A 19,688-nucleotide genomic window follows, 5' to 3' on the forward strand; every position below is an offset into this window, starting at 1 on the left:
CCCGATTCCGCGGCCTCAGCGAGATGCCGCGACACGCCCGCCGCCATGCCTTCGGAACTTTGTGCTCGGATGGAGCTCCTTGCGTTACGATGTGAGACTCCCGGTGCATGGGCGTTGCCGTGAAATCCAGCCCGATTTCGCAATGTTCGCGCTAAAATGTTTTTTCGAGCGTGAAAAGGCCATTCTAGACAAAATCGAGCATGATTTCCGGCGCCGGGGGTTGTTTTGGCCGGCGGCGCATGGACAGCACCAAAAATTTCGGGGGGGGGGGAGGGGGGCTGAAGCCCCATAAGCCCCCCCCTCCCCCTGGCTACGCCCCTGGTGGAAGAGTATGAGCTCCATTGAGGCGGCAGCAAATCGCGTAAAATAATTCCAATTACGAAGGATGCTCGTCATCACCTCCCGCCACTGCTACCGTAGAAAACCAGGACATGCTCCGGCTGTGGCCTTCTAGGGGCCGGAAACCTTTTTACAATAACGAAATAAACGCGTGCTGCTGCAGTTGCGAGGTATAGCCGGTTGTCACAGAAAATTTCTCGGTGGCTGGCGCCACGTCGTTTACAGTCACAAGGCTGGCAGCTAACCCTCCATTTCCAGCTTCTCAAGCTTCTCCTCTGTCTCGTCGAGACTTGCGTCTATGGTTGCGGTCATTGACGTGAGTGTGTCGATCGCGCGCTGCAGCGCGGTGATCCTGTCTTCTTCATGCGTACACAGCAATTGCTCGTCGGCTTCGTGCCGAACCACAGTGACGTCAGGGCTGGCGACGGAGGCGTCGTCCCGTAGCGGAGATTCGTCGAGTGCCGCACTTGAGGATATGTTGCTGCACCGACCCATGTAGTGGGCAGCCAACACATCTATCATGATATTCTCGCCGCACTGATGACACGGGAACGCGTGAAAGGTGCAGTCTTCCTCGTAGTGGTGCAGCAGCGCCGCCAGAGAGCCGACGAAATCGCAGCCGTAGGGCTCATTCCAGCAGTAGGCCTGAGAGATAAAAAAAATAAGGGGAAGAGGGAGCGGGGAATGGCGATAAATATTCATGTTAAGAAAAGCAATCTTCAGAGAACTCTACACTTCTAACATCTGATAATCCGCCTACACTTTATCAAGCAAGATAATTGCGGAATTTTCCATGCCATACATCAATAAGTTGCAGCATATAGTGACCGGCCTAATTTTTCCACAAATTAAAGCTGTAACATGTGCAGTGCGTAAACGAACACATCGAGCGCATCGAGTTTAGCTCTATCACATTGTTGCGCGGGAAAGATGGTTCGAGACGAGATTCTTCGTCAAGAACATCCTCCTGAATCACGGTGCCCCGAATTCTTTATCTCCGAAAGGGGAACGGCTTTTAAGTGGAGCTAAGTCATGCAATCCTGCAAATAAATGTAGACAAGACACTCCATACTACCCAACGTCAGTGGTGAAGAAAATCTCGACGTCACCGCCTATACCACTGGCGTGCCAAAAAAGCCCGACAGCTCGCCCGATTGCGCATCGAAAACCATAAGAGAACCGACTCCTGACAATCTTCGAGAGCGCCACGTGAAATACCAGCCATGTGACCCTCTTCGGATTCCCACAGGCCGTAGTGGGCTTCATGACATACTTTTGTGACCATATTTTGGGCCCTACAAGATACTCCGACGTCTTGGCAACCTGCACTACGTAGTCGTGGACGATGGTGTGTCGCAGTCACAGCGGCGCTGCGCATGACCAAGCAGAAGTCGTCCCCGTGTAGGGTGCTTTAAGCTGTTCTGTGTATGCATATTGTGAAACAACTTCTTATTCATTTGTTGTTTAATTTATGCCCTTGTTTTGCGTTCATGTCTTGTTTGCAGCATCAGGACGTTGCTGTTCAAATGGCGCATTGCGACGCATATCTTACTTTTAGTCCATGACGGTTTTTCAATTATCGCCTTTATCCAGTTATCCGTGATGCATGTTGCGCCTCCTGTATTCGAAATTTAGAAGACAATGTCCTCCTTCGCGAATTACTGCGACTTTTCCGTAAGTGGTATCTGTTTCTAACGCTAGCTTTTTCCATGGGCCAATTCCTGAGATATTACAGTCTATCTGCAGTCTCAAATAGTTCAGTCTAAAGACATGCTCTTCCCACTTCCGTCACTATATAAGTCAGATGACAAGAGCGCTGTTACGCGGTGACTTAGCACATGGGGGAGCGCTACATCGCCGCTGGCGCACCGGTAATATTCCACTACATCGGGGCAGCGGCAATGCATCAGACCGAAGTTTGCTTGCTTTCTCGCTTGCTACTCGGCCTTCGCATTGCTATGCCACCCCTCATCAAATTACTCAACCAAGCGAACTTTGAAGAGCGGAAGAAGAAACGTGTAGAGGATGCGAGACGTCGGCTATGCGCGGACCGAAAAATCTTCGAAAGCGATTCAGCCTCTAGACACCGTCGATCAAAGGTTGTCGCTCCAGCACGTCTGTCACAATAAGTTATATGGTTCATACAAGGTATATGTAAATTAAATTAGGGGGTTTTATATGCCAAAACCACTTTCTGATTATGAGGCACGCCGTAGTGGAGGACTCCGGAAATTTCGACCACCTAGGGATCTTTAACGTGCACCTAAATCTAAGTACACGGGTGTTTTCGCATTTCGCCCCCATCGAAATGCGGCCACCATGGCCGGGATTTGATCCCGCGACCTTGTGCTCAGCAGCCCAACACCATAGCCACTGAGCAACCACGGCGGGTAAGGTATATATGTAAGTACAGTCACCCGCAAAAGTTCGCGAGATTTGTGAAAGAGTCAAATTTCAGCGAAGCCTGTGCACGTAGCCTCTAATTAAAAGCTTTGATCCGCAGCAGTTCTCGCTAACTACGCTGTGCTCCATTAAATTAGATCTGCTACGCCTTAACAGAGAAGAAATCCACATTTGTCGTGAAACCCGTGCCCCGTAAACTTTTGCGGGTGAGTGTACGGATGATAACGAAGCTTCCATAGAATCCCATACGACTTGCAATGGCGTCTCGATGGATGGATGGATGGATGGATGGATGGATGGATGGATGGAAGCTATGAGCGTCCCCTTTGGAACTGGGTGGTGGATTGCGCCACCAAGCTCTTATTGTATTGCCCAATGTCCTAGCTATGTTAAAGAACAAAAGGAGAAAGAAATGACATGAGCGAGACCGAACGTTGTGGATAGTGTTCCTGCATATGCTCCCGCAGGGAGCAGAGTTGCGCATACCTTTTCTGGCGCCGCTCGCACCGCTATTCGCCGAGCGCGATCACGTGGTGCAAAATGACGTCAAATGATCAACTGCGCGCTCCGAAGCCAACTTTACGGAAACGGTGCCGACTGGTTTCTGCTAGTGCCATCGAAATTGCAATCAGCGGACCGTCGAGCGTGCGTAGCAACGATCGGCTCCGGGTTGCAAGTACGGTATTCGAGGATATTATGTTAATTACTTTGGTGAAGTGCTACGAAGCAGATCATTTTGACACTTGTATTCCAGTATGACGGGTTGCAGCGCACCAAACTACGCAAATCGCACGGAAGGTGGCAGAGATTTTTACGCGGTGCCGTGTAGAAGGACGAGACCGGCCGGCTCCGAAAGGGACCAGGATATGCGATGTCCGTTCGCCTGTTTACAGAGGTGAGTTCGGCTTGTTTACACTAAAGCGGCATTTATCTGGAGTAACACCCCTGTACATACACGCTGAAATGCGTACGCCTGGCATGAGAGGTTGTTCACTTGTGCAATATTTGGTGTATATGTGCAGCGCGACACAGACGCGGTACAAAGAAAGGACGACACGTCTGTGTCGCGCTGCACATACAAGCCAAGAATGTTAACTTCCCAACTCGCTCAATTCGCTTCGTTGCTTATACGATTGTTCTGACTATGCGGCTCCAGAAAAGCGTGTTCAGAACAGAGTAAATACTAGCAGGTAGAATTTGCCCGCTGCACCCTGGCTTTTCTCTGCTCCGTTTTTCCGGCTTCGGCTTTTCTCTGCTCCGTCAGCGTTCCGAATTTTAATATAAAGACGATTGATGAGCTGGTGTTCATTGTTTTGTAGTAAGCGAAAACACTGTGCGCTCCCGCTTATGAGACAGCTGCGATAGCTTCAGCATTTACCGCCCGCATTATGTTGCTTGTTCGATCCGCCTTAGACGACGTGAGGAATGTGAAATTATTTTTGTACGTTTTATAAGCGCTGTGTTATAGTAAATTAACCTGAGTAGTATGAAGAGATAAAGAAAAATGTGCTGTCATATTACAGTCTGCTCTGCAATGTGTGAATAATTACTTTGCCAGTTTGTCATCTTATGTGAATAGTCCAATAAAAATAACCTGTTAATAAAATAACCTCTTAATAACTTGTTGCCTTTCCAGTTGCTTTGAATTCTGCCCCCCAAGGCTCCAAGAACCAGCACTCATCCCCTGATGCCACCAGCCATTGCTCATCCATTCCCTTGTACGAAATAAATTTGACCTAAAAGCTCATGCATCTTGAATCTTTTTCCACTTGCCGATTTGGTACTACGAAGCAGCTGCTATGTTTGCGGTATGAATCGTAAAAATAAGCTTTGCATAAGATGTGCGCACGTGAACATTTGAAATTCGTTTAAATTTACGTGTCCGCACCGCATATGCCGAAAACGTGCAGCTGCTGTGAACGACGTTTAGTGATGAATGACGGTCAACGGTCACTGACATAATTGCAGGCACGATAGTTCTATTGGAGACATTCATTATTCGTCTCTTTCGGTAGCCAAAATGTGCTCACAATTGTCTACCACACGTGTGTGAAGTTTTCTTTAAACACCCTTTAAAGCATTTATTGCCTTCCGCCTCCGCGAGAAAGCTTCCTATGCACGCTGAAAAACATTGCACTGCTTTTTGTTGCAAGGTAATGCGCGTTTGCACGCGAAATATTGAGCTGTTCGAGCCACGGGCGTAGTCAGGATTTTATTTTGAGGGATCGAGGGGGGTCCTATTCTCTACATGTAAATTCGTGTGTGTGTTTGTATGTGTGCGTGTATATATGTACACACAAACTAAAAATTTCGGCGGTTGGCACCTCTGCGGCTAACGCCAATCGTTCGAGCTTAGCCTACATTAAAAAGTTGTATCTTGCTCAACGCTTGCGTACAGTTGCCGCATGTAGCTCGCGACCAGCAGAAAAAAAAATGGAGCACCGCGCGGCATTTGCCTTCTGCGGGCGCGAGCAGTGGCTCCACTGCAGAGCTGGATCATAAACCGGACCTATGTGCAACTCTGCTCCCTGCGGGAGCATATACAGGAACACTAGTTGTGGAGGCATGGCAGCGCCATCTACATTTCGAGGGGCCAACGTCTGGGTGGAAAAAAATAAACGCGTGCTATTCGTGGCTTGTTGCGCCAAGTCGTCTGCTGCGCCAGCTGACATCGCATTGAAAGAGGAAGCAGTTCAAATGAAGCGTAAATGAAAGCATTCGCCACAACATCGCGTCACAATCAATTACGAATGCACCCATATCTATACACAGCCCTCATTTTGTAGGCTGTCCCACATAACTGGAGCCCAGCATTAAAAATATGCAACTGCCACGTAGCTGGACAGAACCAAGGTAATGTTGGCAGTCGCTTGCAGTTATATATTTTACATTACACCTAATTACATATTTAGTCTTAATGAATCAACTTATCAATGAAAAGTGTCAATGAGATAATTGTAGAGAAACATGAAAAACTCCCGGCATAGCTTTGCGTCGCTCAATACGTACTACACAAAAGGGCACAACTTGCAAAAAATTATTCACACCCATCCGGGCACGGACGCACAAGTTCTTCAAGAATTGATAGACCGATACATAGGACCTCAACCTACTACACCCGCTCCAGCATACACAGGCACCGATAACGACCACCTGGACGCGCCCATAGAAGCAGCAGAAGTACGTGAAGCCATCCTCGCACTCCGCCCTAACTCAGCCCCGGGACCTGATGGCATTACTAATAAAATGCTTCGCAACCTAGATGAGGATTCTATACTAGCCCTCACAGCTTATTTTAACGCATACTGGGAAACTGGAAACCTCCCCTCACAATGGAAAGAAGCCAAAATTATTATGATTCCCAAACCCGGGAAGCGCCTCGTACTCGAAAACCTCCGCCCTATCTCCCTGACTTCATGTGTCGGAAAGGTCCTCGAGCACGTCATCCTCACACGCTTACACAGACATATGAACGACAACGACCTCTTCCCCAATACCATGGTTGGCTTCCACCCGAAACTTTCTGCTCAAGATGTCATGATTCAGCTCAAGCACCAAATTATCGATGGCGACAAAAGCTCCAGGCTGGACACCAGAGCCATCTTGGGGCTAGACCTAACCAAGGCCTTCGATAACGTCACGCATGAGGCCATACTGAACCAACTGGCACAACTCCAGGTTGGACATCGAACATATAACTACGTGAAGAATTTTCTTACAGGTCGCACGGCGACCATTACCATCGGAGGGTTGCAGTCGCCAATTATTCACTTCGGCAGCAAAGGCACGCCGCAAGGATCGGCTCTATCCCCTTTTCTGTTTAACGTGGCCTTGCTCGGACTACCGCCTGCATTAGCTAGCATCCCCAACCTCAAGCATAGCCTCTACGCAGACGATATCACCCTGTGGGTCACCGGGGGCAGCGACGGGGACATCCAAGACACGCTGCAGCAAGCCATCAACGAGGTCGTTGCATACGTAGAACCGCGCGGCCTGGCGTGTTCCCCACAGAAATCGGAGCTCCTTCTGTACAAGCCTAAATGGGGAGGTCGACGTCCAGACCCTCACCCACCCGAGATAGAACTTCACGTGCACCAGCAACGCATACCTACAGTACCTAGCATTCGTATCCTTGGCTTACGCATCCAACAAAACGGCAGAAACACGGAGATACTCAAGCAATTAGATAAACATGTACACCAAACCACTCGCCTCATTGCACGCATCGGAAATCGACATCACGGCATGAAGGAAAGCAACCTTATACGCCTGGTAACCGCCTACGCCCTGAGCAGGATCACCTATGTCGCCCCGTACCTTAGCCTCAATGCAACTGACAAGCTCAAACTCAATACCATGATCAAGAGGGCCTATAAACAAGCCCTACATCTTCCCATCACCACCTCTAACGAGAAACTGGACGCCCTAGGCATTCATAATACCATAGACGAGCTTATTGAAGCGCACCGTATTAGCCAATACGAACGACTTGCCAATTCCACCACGGGCAGGCACATTCTAGGCACCCTAGGCATAACCTACACCACCCAATTCGGACCAAAAGTACCCATCCCTCCAAACATTCGCGATCAGCTAGTTATCCCGCCCATACCTCGCAATATGCACCCTGAACACAATCCGGAGCGACGTGCAGAAAGAGCTAAACAACTACAAAAGCGCTACGACCAAGCCGCTGACGTAACCTACGTGGACGCAGCAGAGTACCCCAACCAAAACGCCATGGCGGTCGTCGCAGTCGCGGGTTCGCAGTACCACCTCTCCGCGGCCGCATCAATATTCGCCACGCAACCCGAAGTAGGAGAAGAAACGGCCATCGCTTTGGCCTACGCGGCTACCAATGCACACTGCATCATCAGCGATTCAAAAACTGCCATTCGTAACTACGCAAGAGGACTCATAGCACCCCAAGCGCAGAAGATTCTCTCGTGCACTCCTCCCCCAAGGCAACGCCGCGTGCAGATCATCTGGGCCCCTGGTCACTCGGGTCTGGCTGGAAACGAAGCCGCCCACGATGCCGCCCGAGCTCTCGCACACCGGGCGCATCATCCTTCTCCTGCGTCTTCCGATCCCGACCAGCCCTCTGTTCTGCATCGCGGTCACGCGCGGGACCGAATGGTCACGCTGAGAGAAATTCTCCTGCACTACCGCAGAGAGCGGTTGCGCTACCCCCCAGCACACAAAACACTGAATAAGTCTCAATCCACCACTTGGCGACTCCTTCAGACACGAACTTTTCCGAACCCCGTGCTTTTCAACCGCATGTACCCCGATGCATACTCACCACTCTGCAAAGCGTGCAAGGCCCGCGCCGACCTCAATCATATTATCTGGCAATGCCCCAAAGCCTCACCCACCAACACCTCCCGCACTAACACACGCATCATTAGTACGGCCGAGCAGTGGGAGACATTGCTGCTCAGCTTGGACCCAGAGGAGCAGCTCTGGGGCGTCCGGATGGCCGAAGACGCCGCCAGAAAGCAAGGACTGGCCGCCGTCTGAGGAAGGGGGGGAAAAGGGGGTTAGTCTCCCGACCCGCGCCACCCCTTAACCCCATCAAGGACACAATAAAGTTTTATCTCTCTCTCCGAGTGTGAGAGAATCCCGCGAATACACCCGAAGTGCCTCTAACTGCGAATTGTATGGCAATTTGTATTCGCGGGCTCCTTTCACGCTCGTAAAAAAAACACTTATGTAGCACGTATTTAGCAACAGAAAGCTATATCGGGAGTTTTTCATGTTGCTCTACAATTTTTTCGTTGACAAATTGAATCTCAGTATAATATTTGGGAAGTAGATTAACACTAAGTATGTAATTAGGAGGAAAGCTAAAAATATTCTGAGTAGCTCCAAGCGACGGCAAACAACATTACGTTGGCTCTATCCAACTACGTGGCATTTGTATGTTTACATTTGCATGGCTATGAATGAGAGTCGACATTACGCTGTTACATACAATATCGGCCAGAGCAAACTACAGAAAACCTGCACAGTTGCTTGCTCATAATTATTCGTCGATAGAAGCAACTGCTTGCGACTTCATATTTTACTATTTTCATGATATTGCCTGTACTTTTTGAAAAGTTTCCAGTGCTGACGTAAGCTACGCGTTAATTTCATCAACTAGTTCTTTGCCCCGCGACATGTAGTCGCACTTCAATCGCACTACCTGCTCTCGCTCCTCAATAGTTTGGAACCGCATTTCCGCCTGGCCTTCGCGACCATATGAATTGACCTTAGATCATACACCCCATTCTCACTTCCAACTCTGGCAGGAAGACATTGCCTTTCATTTACTTTCAACTAGACGTTCAAGTGCGTTCCAATTGCTTCTTTTAATGTTGCCACCAGTTGCAGCTAAACTTTTTGAAAACATTGGGATTATGAGAACTGAAATCCGATGGTTTCCTGCGCATATGGGGAAAGTGGACGAGACTAGGGTAAACCTCAATGAGGTGTCACATGACTTGGCACGAGGACTTGCTAACCGTGACAGTCACAACCGAGCCGTTCACAGAGTCACAACCGAGGGAATCTAGAGATTTAAGAACATACAATGACGTTACCAAACATTACTATTTAGGACGCAGACAATTCCCATTGCCACATTCAAAGCTGAACAGGGCTCAGGCAGTCTCACTGCGCTTATTGCAAACGGGTACATATCCCACACCGTACACCATTAATAATATATATCCAGAGAGGGAGATTAAGATGGACTGCAACGATTGTAATGGCATCATTGGAATCAGACATATGCTGGCGGGGTGTCCCGCGACTCTCCCCAACCTCGTTGAAGAATGGACACAGTGGGAGAAATGGATTCAAAGCCCATTGTTTCAGGACCAACTAAGGGCAGTCCAGAGGGCCCATGATGTCGCTGAAAGGCTTCGCCTGACAGTGCCAACGTGGGAGCCTTGGCATAAGAAATCGAGCCTCCGGACCTCATCACAATAAAAGTTCACACACACACCGATTTTGTAGTGGTGTCCTGTGTCATAAAATTGCGCACGCGACGCGAATAGTGTCGCGGTTTCTAGAACGTACGCGAATGATTACTCGGATATGCACCGCGATGCATGTGTAAATACCGTGTACACTTTACCCGTCGGTTCAGCCTTGACGACCGCCGGCCATTCTGCTCGCCGCTAGCGTTGAGATTTGAGTATTTCTCGTCTTCGGGGGCACAAAAATTGTGCTCTCATAGATGCTAAATCCACAATCTGGTATATGAGGCACAGCGTAGCTTTCGAATAATTTTTTCTACCTGGGCTTCTTAAACGTGCATCCAAACTGAAGTAAACGAGTGTTTTAGCGCTTCGACCCTTCGAAACGCGGCCAGAATCGAGACAGCAAGTGCGAGCTCAGCAGAGCTACGTCACAGTGGCTAAGCCACCGCGATGAATCTTTAGGGTACAATTTCTACCAATAAAGATATTCCGAACTCACTACAGGCATCATTTGCTTCCACATTTCCACAACGGGACACCCTTCATCCCTTGCCTAATCGCGTCGAAGAGCTTTCTTTTCCACGGCGCATCGCTGTGCGCAGCTTCAAGACGAACACACTCGGCTCACTCAACCATCTTATTGTGGCTTATCGCAGTAGAATGGCGACGTCGAGTAGCGGTCAGGACGCACGACCTCAAGCACGCTAGAATGCTCAGCTTAAAGACTTATAAGCACTGTTTCGATATGTATTATAGTCGTTCAAATTTATTGTCGTACGCACGGGCATTAAACCCATCTGTTAACTCAAAACTGAATTTCATTGAAAAAACTAACTGGTCGAGATGCGTTCTTTATGCGCTCCTCACTGACCATAGCGTGACGCCCGACAACACAGCTGAGCAAGTGGGTATGAATTTCGGGGTAAAGAAAGTGCGAAAATATTACACAGCTTTCCTAACATGAAAACCCCTTGTGTGCCACTGCCAATGCTTCGATGCTCAACGATTTGTTCAGCGAGCTAGTATGAGTCATTTAGATGACAGACCGCTCTCAGAGGAAAGCTAGTGGTACCTTGGCCGAAGGTACTGTACTGTGCGATGCTAGAGCAGACAAGCGGCATTCACCGCGCTCACAAAAAATCTTGCGACATACACTCTCAGGTTCCTGAATCGTTTTGCGCTACATGAGAGTGCTTTCTAACCGTTGGCGCGGCAGACCTCCATCGTTAGCTTCTGTACGAATACGTCAGAATAACTGACTTAAGCACTGAGTAGTACGTGAAAGGCATCCGAATCAACGAGCCATGGAGGAGGCATGCACGTGGTTATATATTTATTGATCTTCATACCTTCAAGGCCGAGCATTGCAGCTGGGAGCCGGCATAAGATAAGTTCACATGTGCGCTAACATGTACGCAACGAACAAAGCAATAAGGCAGAACACTACCATGAACACTACCTCTACCACTTCAAAAAGCTAATGAAGCCCCGTTGCACTTTGTCAAGGCGACTGGACTATAGGAAGGCCCGTGACGGCAAGAAGCATACTTTCTCTGTTAGTGCGCTCACACTAACCACGTCTTTTTCTCATCTTTTCTTGTACGCATTTACCCCGCCCCAGGTGTAGGGTAGCCAACAAGGCCTGACCTTCGTTAACCTTCATTGCTTTCCGTTTTGTCTGTTTCTGGTTATAGCGGCTCAGGAGAATCGCGCTTGACCACAACGCAAAGCCTCTTAACAGAACCGTCGTCCGACTTGCCCTCGTTGCTAAGGCGATGACAGAGGGCACCTTGCCCTCTGTCGACTCACCTTAAGGCCCCGCTTCTTCCTAGCTGGAAGCTGCAACTCCTGGCACTCGGCCTCGCAGAACGACTCTCCGTCCAGGGGACAGACGCTTCCGCCATCTTCGACGACACAGCCAGCATGGCACTTTCCACACAAGCCGTGCGAACAGGGAAGCACGAACGTCGTGCTTGGAAGAACGTAACAGATACAGCAGGCGTAACGATTCAACGTCACCTCGTCCTTGAAAAGCGTCGGGCGCCAATTGACGCCACTGACCGAGCCGGTCATTCGGTGCAGAGCTCGGCGCCCGACATCACGCGTGGCGGCCATCAGTGGTAGCGGGAGGCAATGTCAAGGCTTCACTGGACACTGGGCCACTGCGCTTTGCAAAAGCGGGTGTTTGTTTGCGATCACGTGGCGTGTGATAACGTGGTAAGATAACATGGGCATGGAGGCGGTGGTGGTGGCAGCAGCGTAGGACGCACCGGCAGTGTATACTTGAAGTGGCACGCTTACAAAAAATTATTTCCGTCAAGTAATCGCTTCCGGTTTGCCATTTGCCACTGTTAACTTTAGATACGAAGCGCGTGAATGACAAGCACCGAGAGGTATGCCTATTGGGGTGATAATGCTGTCATACTGGTATCCTGCATATTATAAGCTCGCGAACTGATAACATTCCACTCCGAGTATCCGAGATGTGTCACTCAAGCCAGATTTTCTTATAAAAAATTACGACTATTTACTTTCTTTGTCACAGTCACTTACCATTACATATTTATGAAAGAATTATTGCCAATAACGTGCTTACAAAGTTTGCTGAGGTAAGTGAAGCATGGTTCTGCAAGAAGATTAATACAGAAGTTATTCCTTTGTGTAGCGCGGAAGATTATCTGCTGAACCTATACAGAAAACTCTGTTGTTATTGTGCAGCGGTATTTACTGGCAAGTTTCATGAGAAAAAAAGTTCTTCAAGAGCCAGGAACTTGGGCGAAAATCTCCCATATGAGCCATTTGTTACTATCGAAATCACTACTGATTTCATCAATGTAATTTGCTGTAATTTGTATTTTGCCGCGGCCGGTATTCAATCCCAGCCACCCCATGCGTAGCAGCGCAGCGCCAAATCTACTAAGCAACCTCAGCGCATATACATGTGTATGTGCAGTTTAGACTACAAAAATGTTGTCGTATGTGAGTATTGTCCTGCCCCTAAACGCTCCTGCACCGTTTGTGGCGCCTTCCATGATGTCTTACGTAACGCCATGATTCACTTTTCTTATTTCCACATCCTTGCAGACGATTTAAATCATTCTTGGAATAAACATAGTGGTTCAGTCACGTCATCGGCCACGGAGAGCCCTTGCGTTGTCAACTTGTTCAACGATTTTCATCTAACGCAGCTCGCTGAGCAACCCATTCTTAGCGCTTCGTCTTCTAAACTCTTGGACTTGTTCTAACCATTCAGCCAGATAAGATTTCTGATCTAATGCATTTACGTCGGCTTAGCAATCATTACATTCTTTTGTTCACATGCAACCCCATGACTGTGAGGAAATACAATTCTACGGTGAATATTTGAGCGTACAAAAAATGCACCAGAATTTATTTCACGATGACTGTCGACAGTAAGGCGAAAAGCAATCGAGCAACCTAGCGACGTGCCGTGTTCCTGAAGTCACGTTTACGTAACACGTGTAGTGCTAGTTCTGAAACTTTCGTCACATACTCCGATACCATCCCACTTCGCTATAACACTCGCTTGCTAATGTTGCCCATGATCATGCAGGCATAACGGCGACTGTATGACACCGACGCCTTGATGATGGAATAGCAAAGAAGAATAATATCGATCGAACGATAAAGGCTTAGAATGACGACGCCATAATGACAATGAGATGCCGATTCCTAAATTATGGCGATTGTATAACGACGACAACGTGGCGAGGATGACATGAGGACAATGAGATGACGACAATGGCGTGACGACAACAGTGCGACAAAAATCGATTGAAGAAGCGGGAATGACGACGATGGCTCCACCAAGACAGCATGACGACGATGGTGTAACAACCGATGCATGATAGCGTTTGCGCGACGACGACGCAATGACAACAATGGCGTGGAAGCGGCAGCATAATCACGATTGAATGACGACAGCACGATCACGTTTGCATGACGAACGAAGATGAACGAAGGTGATATGACGACGACGGCACGACAGCAGTGGAATGGCGATGCTGAAATGATGACGATGGGGAAACGACAGCATGCGACGATGCCATGAAGAGTTTCGGATGTCGAAATTAAAATGATGACGATGGAATGGCTGCGACGACATCCCGACGACGGTCTGACAATGGTGTTTGATAATGACTGCCTGACGATGACGTCGACCAGCCGTGGTTGCTCAGCGGCTATGGTGTTGGGCTGCTGAGCACGAGGTCACTGGATCGAATCCCGGTCATGGCGGCCGCATTTCGATGGCGACGAAATGCGAAAACACCCGTGTGCTTAGATTTAGGTGCACGTTAAAGAACCCCAGGTGGTCGAAATTTCCGGGATCCTCCACTACGGCGTGCCTCATAATCAGACAGTGGTTTCGGCACGTAAAACCCCACAATTTTAGTGACTGTCTGACGATGACAGCGTGAGATGGGCAGGATAATTACGATTAAATGACGACTGTTTGATTACAATACAATACCGAAGAAAGATTGACGTTGATGGAATGATGAAGGTGGTATAACGAGGACCGCATGACGACAATGAGATGACGTTACTGAAGTGAGACAATGATAAAAGAACAGTATGATGACGAAGAGATCATGGCGACTGTGACGACAATGCCGTGATGACGACATCATGACGAGAGTGGGATTACAATGTGGGAATGACGACGATGCAACCACCACGACAGCATCACGACGCCGCGCACATACATAGTGGCCCAAGCTAGTCGACAACATGGAACATAGGTCGGAGTAGAAGGCGTGACGGCAGAATCGTGAGTCAGATCACGAAGCTAAAGTGACGACGAGTGAACGGCCAGGACGGCATATCTATGGCGGTGTAACAGCGCATGCAAGTTGACTGTACGACGACTATGGCGGGAAGAACACATGATGAGCATCGGATGACAAAGTCGGAATGACGGAGATGCAAGCTCCACGACGGCATTACGACCTCGAGCCCGTACCTACTGGTCAAAACTACTTTACAACGTCGGCCACAAGATCAGGCCAGAAGGAGGAACGATGACGTCATGACGAGAGTAAGATATCCCAAACATGGGGTGATCACAACGGAACGATCACAACTCATCACGACTAGGAGTGCACACCTAGTGGCCCAAACAGGTAGACAACTTGGGACACTGGGTGGGCATAAGAGGACGAATGGTTAGATATACATACATACATACGTACATACATACATACATACATACATACATACATACATACATACATAGGAAGGCAAGCTCGAAACGGCTGACAGAGCGAAAAAATGCTATTCGCATTAAAAACCTACATAGAGTAGATTAACGCCATACTGTAAAGTTTTATTGCGAATACATGCGCTACTTTTCAAATTACTTATTTAAGCTTTGGAATATTTTCGAAGTCCAAATCTTATGGCTGATAGAAAAATGTGGTAATGTGGTTCGTTGTGTCATTCGTTTCACTTGGTGTACGCCGACGTTGAACCGAATTCGTATTAAGAAAAAAAAAGATTGTAATGTTTCATGTCGTGATACGAGTAAACGGCGGGCAGTGAAGAACGTCGTTGTGAAACATAAACATGCCCTTAAGGGCTTCTATATATTTGCATTCTGAAACATTGTAAACGGTCCAAAGATGCACGATATTCAATATGCAAAAAAGACTAGCTTCTTGGTATTGACGTCCCAAAACGACAATCTCATTATGATATCATAAAAAGCCAACAAAGACAACAAAGTGTATTTGGTGTCTTTGTTCGTTGGCTTCTCATGATATGATTAACAAAAATCAGGCCCCTCCGTTTCCTTTCTTTGTTAAGCTGATTATGAGGCACGCCTTGGTGGGTAAACATCGGACAAATTTTTAACTTGAAGCGAACTTTTGCCAGCGCGAAGAAAACGAGATGAAAGCTGAGGAACACGAAGGTAAACAGGCGAGCGATCCTGCCTTTGAGCGCTCGTCGGCGTCTCTTCGTGTTGCTCGTCCTTCATCTCGTTTTCTTCGCGCTAGTAATAGTTTGCTTCAAGATCATCAACCAGCTATACTCGCGGACAAGCTTCTGTGGCTACGAAGGGAAGGCTACGGAGGCAAAGCGCGCAAAAGTGAGAGCGCCTCTCAAGAGAGCCCGCGTTTTAAACCACGTTAGTTTAGGCAGGGGTAGTGAAAACGTAGGTACCTTGTTAGCAGCAGTTACATAAGAAAGAACACAGCAATGAGTGGAAAGGTTTACTCATTTTGCGGTTTCTCCCTTCCGCGCTTGGGGAAACGCGAAACCGTCGTACGTACAAGCTGCAACGATTCGGTGTCGGTTCCCAGCAACCGAAAGCACTGCCAAACACTGCCGGACCACTTGGCGCGGTAGCACTTGGGCAGCAGCCACGCGCCCCCGTAGCTTTCCCTTCATAGCCACGGAAAGTTGTTCGCCAGTATAAATCGCGCCAGAGTCCTGCTAAATTTTTACCGCATGCGGGTCTTTCACTCGGTACGCAACACAGGGGCGTTTTTGCATTTCACCCTCCATCGAAATGGGGCCGCCGCGGACGGGATGGCTGCCAACGCCTGCCACTTTATTGCCACGACTTGGCCAGACTCGATCTTCGTTAACCCTACAACTGAATTGGTAGTCATTTCCCTTATTTCTGAGCTTAATAACAGGTTAACAGGTTTAACAGTTAACAGGTTTGATTTGAATATTATCAGCGTCACAGGCATGAGCCTGTGACGCTGATAATATTCAAATCAAACCTGTTAACTTTGTCCTGGACATAATTGCGCCAGGATTATGTCCAGGACAATTTAAGATGTCTGCCTATTGTCAGAAGTATTCCCACGCGAAATTCAGACGGCGAAAGTAACCGCAATATTTAAAAAGTGTGATAGAACTATCTTGTCAAGTTACAGGCTACTGTCGGTTCTCCCAGTTTTTTCTAAAGGCCTAGATAAGATTATATGTTGCAAGATAATTAACTTCTTGGACAAACATAATCTGTTAACGAGCCAGCGGTATGCTTTTCGCAAGTATAGATGCACTCAGCTCGCTCTACTAGAACAAAAACAATTTATCTTACGTAATATTGAAAAAAGTCTCCTTACACTGGGGGTCCTTATCGAGTGCTCGAACGCTTTTGATTCTGTTAACCATGAGCTCTTGTTATCTAAAATGACATGTTATGGCGCTCGTGGCAATGCCCTTGACCTCATTAAATCCTACCTAAACCACAGAAAACAGTTTGTACAAATAATAAGGCGTCTCAAACTCGTTCAGTTAATATTGGTGCCCCACAGGGCAGCATTTTAGGGCTCCTTCTTTGTTTTATGTTATGTTATTCATGTTAACGATTCAGTGAACATTGATCTAGACTCACATTTTATAATCTATGCTGATGACATCACGTTATTTCTTTCATCTAGAACCCTAACTGATTTAGTCTCGAAAGCTAATATCTTATTGGAAAAATTATATAACTGGTCAGTCGAAAATGGCCTAAGTATTAACTCTTCAATAACCAAAGGGGTGCTATTTCTGGCTAAATATATGCAGGCCACTTTACAAGAAGACCTCAGGATTACTTTCTCTACGATTGAAGTCGCTGAATCTGCAAAATCTCTAGGGGTACACTTTGACCAAAATATGACCTGGAAGAAACAGACAGATTTCGTTGCAGGTAAACTATTCCAAATTGCTTGTTTGATCTACTTACTGAACTTTCTCCCCCGTTCCGCTAAACTGCTGATATATAATTACTGTTTCATGAGCCATACAGATGCCTTGTGTGGGGTACGACTTCTCCAACAAACATGGAGAAGTTGGACGTACTACAAAAGAAAGCAGTTCGTGCTATATGTAACAAGCCGTACGATTTCCCATCTGCCTCCTTATTTCAAGAGCTTAAAATTAGGAAAATGTCAAATCCTTATGGAATACCTTCTGGCATAGCCTATAAAAAGGAGCACAAAAGCAGTCTAAGCCTTATACGGTCTATAGCCCAACTCAACAAGCGTAAAGCTCTTTATACAACCCGATTTCCGGAATGCTGGTACACACCTCACTCATGTACCCATTACGGCATGCAAATGCTTTGTTCTAGACTACCTAGGCTACTCAATGAACTGATGAGTAATGAAATTGATGTACTGTCGATTTCTCCAGTTGATCTTTTTAACTTCTTTCACGCCTGTAAATGAGTCGGTTATGTCTTTCTTCATGTCTAAACTATGTCTGATTCAATTATGATTAAAATAAGTATTTCTTTATTGACTAGATGATTAATGCTTTTGTATTTATATAATCGCAATTTTTTTATAGTCATTACGAAATGTGTTGCTCCACCCTGCTGCTCGGATGTTTCTGGGTTCTTGGGACCAGTCAAGCTGCCATGCGCAGTGTTTTACCCAATTTCCCACCACAACACTGTATTGAACTTGTTTTGTGGAAAAACAAACATTAATTCATTCATTCATGAACTAGTTATTAGCAGTGCGATGGCATAGCCGCTAAGCCACAAGGACGGATATGTATATAACATGGAAGGCGACATGACTTGGACCACTGAAAGCTGTGTCACCCTTCAATTTATATCTTAAGCTTCATTTCCGAATGTTGTGTTGGGTGTTGTACCTCGCCTTGCAGAAACCAGATATCCTTTTATGGATAGAGTCACCGTTGACTGGGTTCTTATTTCCAAATTGATGCGTGACTTGAGACAAAAAATTAAACTATGGGGTTTTACGAGCCAAACCACTTTCTGATTATGAGGCACGCCGTAGTGGGGGACTCCGGAAATTTCGACCACCTGTGCACGTGCACCTAAATCTAAGTACACGGGTGTTTTCACATTTCGCCTCCATCGAAATGCGGCCGCCGTGGCCGGGATTCAATCCCGCGACCTCGTGCTCACCAGCCCAACACCATAGCCACTGAGCAACCACGGCGAGTGACTCGAAACCATCTTTTCGCCTTGTACTGATGGAATCACTGCATTGAATATTTAGCATGCTCAGATGTTCGCGCCAATCATTTCATCACAAATTTTCCTCTCGTGATTGCAAACAGCGTTCAGAGATCCTGAAGACTGGAAGGTGGGGAGGGTGGTGCCAGTCTACAAGCAGTATAACCTATCAGGCCCACACTACTACAGATCTATCGCATTAACCAGCATTTTATGCAAGCTCCTCAAGAGGCGTAATCTACTCAAACTTAGTCATTTTCCTAGAAAGTGAGAACTTCTTTAGTGAGCGTCATCACGCATTCAGAAAAAAACTACTATTGTGGGAGTAAGCCACTGCATTTTAATAAGGACCTGCTCTCTATATTGAACCAAGGATCTTTCATAGACCTCTATCCCCGAGATCTTTGAGTCGCATCCTCTCGCGTGTGACGTCAGTGGGGGGACTAAGCTACCCTGCCGCGCGTGCGTTCGCTGCATGAAAGCAACATGAAGCTGTCGGCCGATGTGCTCTAGCTGCTCGAGCACTTTACATGCGATTCGGCAGGTTTGTGGAACAGTACATACGAAATGTTCTACGACACTGTTCCCTTCGAAATCGAGCGCAGTCACAGTCATCACCCCGCTTACGGTGGATTGCTCTTGGTGCCGTCTGCTGGTCATCCGTGGGTACATGTGCGTGTACGGCGGTGGCTTTTCCAAGGTAGATGTACTGGTAGCGAAGGCTCCATAGACGCCCATTGGTCCAAAAAATGGCGGCTCGTGGGCACTCCAGCGCCCCCTGGACTTTGGGGGGCAAACTACGCAAACGTGACGTAGAATGACGTCACGCATACGTATGCTTTTGGCGCGAATTATAAAGCGGTCTTTCTGTAGAATCCGCGTTTTCGAGCCCGTACCTCTCGAAGGTTGCTGCCTTTCAGCGCGCCCCAACCTTTGCCAGTCAAATGTGCTCGAGTTCCTGCTAGTTATGGCCTTGTTAATGTGCAATTGGGAACGCAATGAAAGTGACTGGTAAAGGAGGG

General features: G+C 47.6%; 1 protein-coding gene across 1 annotated transcript; it reads right to left on the reverse strand.

Annotated features, from left to right (window-relative positions):
* Positions 1–291: 291 nt before the first annotated feature.
* Positions 292–11,829, reverse strand: LOC126530539 (uncharacterized). Its single transcript, XM_050177811.3, has 2 exons — positions 11,520–11,829; positions 292–984 (listed from the first exon to the last, which is right to left on the reverse strand). The coding sequence occupies exons 1-2, from the start codon at positions 11,823–11,825 to the stop codon at positions 580–582; spliced, it is 711 nt and encodes a 236-aa protein (XP_050033768.1). The 5' UTR covers positions 11,826–11,829; the 3' UTR covers positions 292–579.
* Positions 11,830–19,688: the final 7,859 nt, after the last annotated feature.

Source organism: Dermacentor andersoni, chromosome 4, assembly GCF_023375885.2.
Source record: "Dermacentor andersoni chromosome 4, qqDerAnde1_hic_scaffold, whole genome shotgun sequence".
Lineage (NCBI taxonomy): Eukaryota > Metazoa > Arthropoda > Arachnida > Ixodida > Ixodidae > Dermacentor > Dermacentor andersoni.